At 41.7% G+C, this 9,833-nt stretch overlaps 1 protein-coding gene across 2 annotated transcripts; it reads left to right on the forward strand.

Moving 5' to 3' along the window:
• Nucleotides 1-825: 825 nt before the first annotated feature.
• sec22bb (SEC22 homolog B, vesicle trafficking protein b) lies at nt 826-9,088 on the forward strand. Of its 2 annotated transcripts, XM_054790952.1 has the most exons (6): nt 826-1,403; nt 2,589-2,600; nt 2,823-2,932; nt 3,006-3,166; nt 6,575-6,721; nt 8,246-9,088. In XM_054790952.1, exons 1-6 carry the CDS (start codon nt 1,329-1,331, stop codon nt 8,398-8,400), a joined length of 660 nt encoding a protein of 219 aa, XP_054646927.1. In that variant the 5' UTR covers nt 826-1,328; the 3' UTR covers nt 8,401-9,088. The 2 variants fall into 2 exon arrangements, with proteins under 2 accessions (XP_054646927.1, XP_054646928.1); XM_054790953.1 differs by lacking the exon at nt 2,589-2,600 and having other exon boundaries at nt 828-1,403.
• Nucleotides 9,089-9,833: the final 745 nt, after the last annotated feature.

Consider the following 9,833-nt stretch of genomic DNA (forward strand, 5'->3'; position numbering starts at 1 on the left):
TTGTATTTTCTGATGGGAAAAAATGTAACCTTGACGGTCCAGATGGCTTCCAACGTTACTGGCATGACAAAGAGATCCCACCTGAGGACAGGGAGAATAACATCACTGTAAGTCTCCAGTAAGTCTCTCGCAGGTACTTACAGACAGCAATAAAAACAAAAAAAACCCATCCTGCATGTTCCCCTGATTTAAATCCCATAGAGAACATTTGGGGATGGATGGCAAGGGAAGTTTATAAAAATGGCCATCAGTTCCAGACAGTTGATGCCCTTCGTGAAGCTATCGTCACCACTTGGAGCAATGTTCCCACTAGCCTCCTGGAAACACTCGCATGTCCAAAGCAATTTTTGAAGCGATAAACAAGAACCGTGGAGCTACTCATTACTGAGTCCTCCCGACAACATTTTTTGTTCTGGTTTGGAGAGTTTTTTGTTTTTTTTCGAGCGGTCTTAAACTTTTGATCAGCTGATAAACACTCTATTTCAGTTTAATTGTTGCTTTCAATAAATTCCATCCATTTTCTATACTGGTTCTTTTTCAAAATGCTTTTTGTCTCACTCCCCCTTCTTCTTTTTGCATATCGTAGCTCTACTTAAAACCTCATTAAGATCCAAAGGTTAATTGGCGACTCTAAATTGTCCATAGGTATGAATGAATGAAGTGTGCGAATGTTTTTTTGTCTATATGTGCCCAGCGATTGGCTGGCGACCAGTCCAGGTGTACCCCGCCTCTCGCCCGAAGTCAGCCGGGATTGGCTCCAGCATACACCCGCGACCCTAATCAGGATAAGAGGCATAGAAAATGAATGGATGGATGGATGTTCAAAATCAAAATTCTAGCAATTTTTCAACTGGTCTTAGGATTTTGATCAGGAGTGTACGTTGTACATTATTGCTCGCCTAACCCCGCCCACCGTCACAGTGGACTTCCTGCGCCATCGCGTACTACATTCTGTTCAATTAATTTGCGGGGGAGCCAGCAGTTCCCTTTAGGTCTCGGGTCCTTGGTCTCGACAGTCTAAATTCGCAAAGCTGGTCGCGGCCGGAGGAGGAGCGACGACTGGCTTTCGTCGACCGAGTAGGCCTTGTCGGCTGAAGAACCCTAAATTGGACTAGTCAATATGAAAAACGGGACGGAACCCTTTTTTGGTTCCAAACGGCTGCAAACGGTTGCAAAGGTTCCGGGTGGCAACGTGACGGAATGACCAAGCCGACGTACACAAAAAGCTGACGCTCTTCCGGCCAGCTCAGCGTCAGTCCTGTCTGTCTCCGGGCTGTCCGTATACTCACCTCCAGCATTTCTTTTATTGATATCATAGGTGGGCAGAGATGGTGCTCCTGACCATGATCGCCCGGCTGGCTGACGGCCTGCCGCTGGCCGCCTCGATGCAGGAGGACGAGCAGGTTTTATGTCCATCTATATTTTGATTACATATTAACGTCTGTGTGGTCACACTGACATGCGTATAATACACTGTATATAGGCGCTTCTCTGATTTGTTTAGTCCAGTACAGTACAGTGAGGAAATGCTTCACCGATGTGAAGGACACTATTTTTTAATGTTGCATGTGTCCTGATACAGGCCTGTCTCCTATTTATTAGTAGACTAATACTAGTGTCTCACTGCCAATGCTTAAATGTTATATAGCCTATCTCCCTTCGAGTAATAGACAATTATTACAATTACAATTGGCCTGCATTATTATGCATAACGAATAATATTTATTTATGGTGTTACACATTGTCCTTTTTGAAGTATAAAATGACAAAACTGTGCAAAAGTTTGAGTAAATTATGTGTTCTTCCCATCACAGTTTCAAATCAAATTATGTTTACGTTAATTGATGAGGAATGTAACATTTGTTATCTTTATTATGATAAATATAATTTTTTTAAGCAATTGTATCATTTTTGACTTTTATTATTTTATTTTTTAATTGAGGTGGATTTTTTTTAAGAATGATTTTTTTCCCGGTTACCCAAAGAGGGGTGATATCAATGTGGTATTCAATCAGCATTTAGTATTTTCCTCCCCGAGTAGTTGATTTAAGTAATTTTTTTCATGCAAATTTAATTTAATATGGAATATTATTAAAATTATCTAAATATGTGGATTATACCATCCCAAAATGTGCCAAAAGTAAGTTAGAAAATATAGGTCAAATACTTTTTTTCCCCATCGTAGTTTAAGATAAATTGTTCCTGATGTTAATTGATGAGAAATGTATTTCCATTTCTTTTATTTCCATTTTTTAATTAGTATTATTATATTTATTAATTTTGGCATATTTACCATTTAACTTGCCATAGTATTTTTCAATTGATATGGATCATTTCTGGTCATTTGTTTTCTGCACGTGTAATTTAAACAGCATTTAATGTTGTTCAACTATCCAAATACTTATTTTTGTCCTGTGGTGAAATATAATACTTTTTTTATTTTAAAAATCAGCACCATTAAATGTTAGCTCATGGGCAAAAAGTGATGTATTGTGACTAGATCGCTTGTCATCCATTTCTGTATAACACCAATCTTAATCTAACATTCTTTAAACATTCTCTCCTTGCTTTTCTTGCTCTCAAAAAAGGGAAGCGAAAAGGTTTGTTGTGTTTGTGTACACCAATGTTGTGTTGATGTGATGCTACAGTGTTGCATTCAAGGACATTCATGCCAACACCACACTTATTAGTGGCTAAAAAGTACTTTATACAGTACATACACCACTCATTAGTCTTCACGTGTCACCCTGTTGTGTTTTGTGGCTGCAAACATGTTTACTGTATGTGTTTTGTTAACCATCTCCTTGCTTGTGTGTTTTAAGTTGGGCCGGGACCTGCAGCAGTACCAGAGTCAAGCCAAGCAGCTCTTCAGAAAACTCAACGAACAGAGTCCCACACGCTGCACTTTAGAGGCGGGCTCTATGTCGTTTCAGTGAGTGACAAACTTTGGATGATTGTGGTCCGTCATCAGTCGTAGTTACAGTATCTTCTCGTCTTCTCTGCAGCTATTTTATTGAGAAAGGGGTGTGCTACCTCGTCTTGTGTGAAGCTAGCTTTCCCAAGAAGCTGGCCTTCGCTTACCTGGAGGACCTGCAGGCTGAGTTTCATGAGCAGCACGGGAAGAGAGTACCCACCGTGTCCCGGCCTTACTCCTTTATTGAGTTTGGTAAGCAGAAAGGTTTACTTTTCTGTACTTTATTGGGCTGAAATCTGAATACTGTATAGAACACTGTCCCATCCACAGCATCAGTTAGACATACAGCTAGCCTAGTATGAGGGATACAAGACGATATGTCCTTCACAAGAGGAAGCCAGAAGATGGCAGCACTCGTTTATAGTACCATGTAGCATCGAGTGCCATTCATACAATATAGCATAGGTTATTATTTTATTATAAAATTTATTTGAAAATATTGGAAAAACAAATAAATACATCTGTAAACTGCCAATATATTTCTATATTTTTTAAATATTTAAAAATATGTATTAAATAACTTCAAAGACTATTTTACAAAAAAGGAACACAAAAGCACATAATGGTTGTCCCTCATGACTTTGCGCTTGGAAGTTCATGGCTTCACTTTATCACGGTTTTTCAAAAAACATGAATTGATAAATCATGCTGTTTAGTGGTTGAATACAGCCTATTATTAGTCAAAACATATGTATATTTTACTTATTTTTTGTCTAAAGTAAGAATTTCAAGCCTAAAAATAGCTAAATCAACTAAAATACAACTATAAGACATTCAATAGACGCATTTAAAGACGGTGATGAAATGTACTCTACACTGGTCACGAGGTGTCAGTAATGTTACTGTAATGTTTTAATGAGATACACAAGGACCAGACTTGATCACCGGAGCAACAGGCCTTTATTGCAGGTTTGAATTATCTCACAACAGGCGCAATAAGCCCGAATAAAAACATGGGCTACTGTTGTGGCCCTTTACTCATGCTGTAACAACTCTGAACCCCTGATGTCACTTCCTGTCCGCCCCAGAGGGGAACACATTTATAGTAACTGTTGGAGATTAAATTCTCCACAACCTACTAAAGGTCGAAGGACCACTTTAGAAAATTAATTCAGCCAATTTCACCTCCCCCTCACGTGTTCATTAATCTCCAGTTATGAGAAGAAAATAACACCAGATTAGATTTACAAAATGACAAAAAGACGAATGGGCCCTATTCTATGTCTCCATTGCCGAGGCAACCGATCAGAGCTGTGGCTGCAAGGTGGTTGGTGCCATTCGTGGTGGAAAACTCAGAACCCGATGGCTGACGCTGGAGGTTAGGGCTGCCGTCAAGCTGAAGTAGTCTTATCGAAGAAGGATGGCTTGTGGGACTTCTGAAGCAGCTGACAGGGACTGGCAGGCCAAGCAGCACACAGCTTCGGCGGTAGTCGAAGTAAATACCCGAGTGTGGGAGGAATTCAATGAGGCCATGGACCACGATTTTAGGTCTGCCTCGAAGGGGTTGTGGCAAACCATTCAGCACCTCCGAAACGGGAAGCAGCGCCCAGTCCACACTGTTTACAATAGGGACGGAGGCCTGCTGACCTCAACTGAGTATATAGTCGGGAGGTGGAAGGAATACTTTGAGGCTCTTCTCAATCCCACAGACATACCTTCCATGGAGGAAGCAGAGTCTGAGGACACAAAGCGGACAGGTCAATCAACGTGTCTGAGGTAGTCAAAAAATTCCTCATTGACAAAGCTCCGGTGGGTGGCAGAGTTTCGCCCCGAATTCCTCAATGCTCTGGATTTTTAGGGACTGTCTTGGTTGACACGTCTCAATATTGCGTGAAAGTCTGGAACAGTACCTCTGGATTGGTAGACCAGGGTGGTGGTCCCTCTTTTCAAGAAGGGTGACCGGAGAATGTGTTCCAACTACACTGTCTGCACAATTATTAGGCAAGTCAGTATTTTGACCATATTCTCATTTTTATGCATATTTTCCAACCCCAAGCTGAATAAACTTGAATGCCTATGGGGTTTAAGCATACCAGATGATGTGCATGTGCGTGTGTGTACTGAGGGAGTGTGTGGCCATAGGAGATGAACACTATTAGGTGTGCACAATTGACTTGGCCATATGACTTGAAATATATAAATATATGAAATATCTGAAGACAGATTTTTCAAAAGTTTAATGGACTGATGAGATGAGAGTGACTCAGAGCTCCAGTCCAACTCAGACGCCAGCAAGGTGGTAAGGGCTGGAACTATTAAAAGATGAGCTTGTTGGGCCTTTTCCAGTTGAAGATGGACTTAAACACAACTCCCAAACCTACTGCCACTTTTTTCACACAGCGGTACAAGGAAAAAGTGTGCATCTTTCAAGAATACCATCATTTTTATTTCATAACAAGACGAGCTCAAATAACACAAATCAAAACACATCTGCTATGGTTACATATGTTATTGTACACTGCTCAAAAAAATGACCGCAGTGATGCCCTGGTCCAGATCTGGGAGGAGATCCCCCAGGACACCATCCGTAGTCTCATTAGGAGCATGCCCCGACGTTGTCAGGCATGCGTACAAGGACGTGGGGGCCACACAAACTACTGAGAATCGTTTTGAGTTGCTACAATGACATTTTGGCAAAATGGACCAGTGTGCTGCATCATTTTTTCACTTTCATTTTTGGGGTGTCTTTGATTTCCCCCCTCTATAGGGTGATCATTTTCATTTCTATCAAATTATGTGGCATCATTTTGTTACTAATACATCACCCACTTATTATCAGGAAAGATATTCAAGATCATTTTTCCTCCAGCTTAGATCTGATGTGTTTTCCAAGTGTTCCTTTAATTTTTTTGAGCAGTATATTTAATTGTTGTTGTTGTATTTAATGTGCAAAATGTGTCACTCCCATGATGCTTTGTGTGCATTTGGCCTCTGGGACCAGCCAGAAAGACAAGTTGTCACAATATCTTATTGACTGCATTTTTCATCCATCTATTTTCTATGCCGCTTATCCTAATTAGGGTCGTGAGGGTATGCAGGAGCTTTTCCCAGCTGACTTTGGGCGTGAGGCGGGGTACACCCTGGACTGGTCGCCAGCCAATCGCAGGGCACATATAGACAAACAACCATTCACACTCACATTCATACCTATGGACAATTTAGAGTCACCAATTAACCTAACATGCATGTTTTTGGAATGTGGGAGGAAACCCGAGTACCCGGAGGAAACCCACGCACGCACGGAGAGAACATGCAAACTTCACACAGAAATGCCCAAGCGGAGATTCAAACCCAGGTCTTCCCGATCTCCTGACTGTGTGGCCAACATGCTAACCACTCAGCCACCATGCGCGCCCTATTGACTGCGTTTTTCTCAAAGAAAAAAAGTCCAAACCAACAGGTGGCGCCAAACGACTTCCCTGTCACTCACACATACCAGACAATATATCATTTTTATTGCATTATTGTCTACCAGTTGTTATATCATTTTTTCTGAAACGGGTCTTGAAAAAGGGGGCTTGTATTTAAGGTCGTCTTATATTTGGGTCACTATGGTCGTTCCTGTTAACTGTCACAATCTGGATCCCCTCCCTTGACCAGACACCTACATCCAAAAAACCAAGAAGGCCTACATAGACAGCCGAGCCAGAAGGAATCTGGGCAGCATCAACACAGAGCTGCAGGACGTGCAGAGGATCATGGTGGCCAATATAGAAGAGGTGCTGCAGAGAGGAGAGGCCCTCTCTGGTAAGACATACCTTATTTACCTCAGTCAGAATGTAATGTTGCCTTCCTGTTCATGCAGTCTTTGAGCGGTCTATATGTCCATCAATTCTGTCGCTTGCGTGAACTTTATTAATCGCATCTTGAAGCAAATGAGTTCAAATTGAGTGCATTGGTTGATGTCATGGCTATACAGGAAGTTGGGCTACATCCACGCAGTTGGCATGTATTACGGTTATGTTTAAAGTCCAGCCTTCCAGCATGATCTTCACTGTCACTGGCCGACTTTTCAGTCAGTGTTCATGCAGTCATTGACCAGCCTATATGTCATTTTACATAAATTATGTCGATTTTGTGGACATCTTGAAGCAGTTGTGGCCAAATGGAGTGCACTACTCTGCTCGAACTGGCAGAGGCGTTTTTTTGCTGTCTAAAGGACAACGTGGTATATAGGCCTGGGAACACCTTGGTGTCCTCCCAGTGTAACTGGAAGAGGTGGCCAGAGACCGGGAGGGCTGGACTTCCCTACTGAGACGACCCGGACCCGGATAAGCAGAAGAAAATGGAATGAAATGGCTAACTGGTTAGCTCGCTAACTTGCTAGCTAGTGGCTGTATTGAGTTCCTGCAGCATAAGAGTGGAGCAATGTGTTGTAAACAAAGAATAATGAGAGCGTAAAAGTGACTATAGGGGTGTTATTTCATGTCTACAGAGTCAGGTTATCGATGCTCTAACTACAAAAATATTCCATTTATTAACATTGAATCCTATTCAATGTTAATAAATGGAATAATTAACATTGTAATTCATTTAACGCGGTCGGGTCTGGAACCAGTTAACCGCTATAAAGGAGGGAAGACTGTAATACGCTTTTTCGCCTACATCACAAAGCTGAGATGCAGTTTTTTTCTTGAACTGTATGTTCTTCGCATATCTACATTTACAAAATATCAAAGTGGCCCTTGCATCCTTTCATTTTTCGTATGTGGCCCTTGCTGGAAAAAGTTTGGACGCTCCTGACTTGAGCCATATTTTCCCCTGGACATGTTCATCTATTGGGACCAAGTGTCCTGTGTGGATTAAAAATGGTAAAATACTGTGTTTAATGTTTTATCAATGTAATTATTATTATTATTATTTTTTACTCTCTTATATTTTCACGTTCCTGCATTGGCCGACTTTTCAGTCATGTGTCAATCATTTAACGCAGTATGATGATCGCGTCTATTCGGTTAACTGCTGAGTCACCTGTAGTTGCCGGGTGCATGGTCTACAAAAGCAAAGCATTTGAGGTATCATGACTTTCCAGCATCCGGCAGCTTTATCTACCTCTGCATGCGCTTTACAGTAAAATGTTACAACTCAGCTGTTGGTGTGAAAATCATGCGTGTTACTCTTACCATGTTGTTTGCAATGAATTCATCTACGCTGTTAATGCTGGCTGAACAGTTTGCGCCCTAGCGCCACTACAATATTGGTTCTGTTGCTGCTGTGTTGTGCACTATAAAGTTGTTTTGTGTATTGACTTTTCACATTCTCCTGCTTTAGCACTAGACTCCAAGGCCAGCAACTTGGCCAGCCTGTCCAAGAAGTACCGCAGCGACGCCAAGTACCTGAACACCCGCTCCACTTATGCCAAGCTGGCCGCCGGCGGCGTCTTTTTCATCATGCTCATCGTCTACGTGCGCTTCTGGTGGCTCTGAAAACGTAAGGGAGGGAAGTATGCAAGTGAGGCCGCATTGGGTCGACAGACACTACAAAAACCACCTTTGACTAAAAACGGCATCCTTAATGACTTTTCAAACAATATTACCTCCCGTTTTGTTGTCTGCAGATGACAGCCTATTGCATTACACTTTCATAATTAATTGCCCCCGGTTGAGGAAATGCAACCAGTGGACGTTTTTGAAGGCAATCGCGTGTAAAAGTAGAGGAAAAATGAAGGGACTTTTGTTGTAAGTTTCCACACCTTTACAGGGGCAGCGTTACCCACAGTAGATTCTTCAGAGCGGGTATTGACATTTATTATAGACCCAATTTGACTGACATACCATTAATCAGCCCACAACACAGTTTAATAGAGGTGTTTTTTTATTTTAAAGATTCTTTGTGGCAGATTATTTTTTTCGCCATAGTGACATTTGTAAGTATCCTTTGCTCTGCGTGGATCAGCAACTTTCCTGTTTGTTGGCAAGCACGTAGAAACAAAGCATGATAAAAAAAAATAATAATAATAATATATGCCCTATGTCCAGGCTCTTTTTATCTTGTACAAAGTTTACTCATGTAAATGTAAAAGTGGCTTCAGGCTGAGCAGCAGAGCTGCAAACAAGACACAAACCAGCTCAGTTTTTTCTGTTTCTGTCTGCTAGCAGTTAATAAAATGGTTTGCACAGCACAAACGACTCCATTCTGTCAGAGTCCCATTCAAGTTTAGTTTTAGTTCTTGAAAATGTGCTAATTTTGGTTTATTTTTATAAAAATGTTGCATGTTAAAAAAAAAGGTCTACCTTTAAATGAGTCTGTGTAGGCTCTCAGTCGTACAGGAGTTGTCCATCGAGGAAAAGGCTTCTTGAGACGTCATCTGTACTTCTGTGAAGAAAGTGTCGGACGTTTCGCTCCTCATCCGAAGAGCTTCGTCAGCGAACAAATAAGTGCTGGTAGCCTAGGCCTTAAATACAGTAAGAGTGGGCGGAATTGGTGTGCCAACACCCTCCTCCTATTGGTTCCTTACACTAAACCTGGGCGGAGTAGTGGTATAGTCCTATCCTGCTATTAACACCTCCGATAAAAGGGAAGCGTTGCTCCCTGAGTTTGGTATGAACGACTCTGATACTGGCTCGTTAGCATCTATTGTTCTGGCTCGGCCCTGGCTTCACCTCATTTGCAAGACTAAGAGCTGTGGGTTTTGGCACACCAATTCCGCCCACTCTTACTGTATTTAAGGCCTAGGCTACCAGCACTTATTAGTTCACTGACGAAGCTTTTCGGATGAGGAGCGAAACGTCCGACACCTTTGTCACAGAAGTACAGATGACGTCTCAAGAAGCCTTTTCCTCGATACCTTTAAATGAGTTTATTATTAATCATTTTACAACAAAGTGTTGTCTGACTACACTGTTTGCTTGGAAATATT

Source organism: Dunckerocampus dactyliophorus, chromosome 10 (assembly GCF_027744805.1).
Source record: "Dunckerocampus dactyliophorus isolate RoL2022-P2 chromosome 10, RoL_Ddac_1.1, whole genome shotgun sequence".
Classification (NCBI taxonomy): Eukaryota; Metazoa; Chordata; class Actinopteri; order Syngnathiformes; family Syngnathidae; genus Dunckerocampus; species Dunckerocampus dactyliophorus.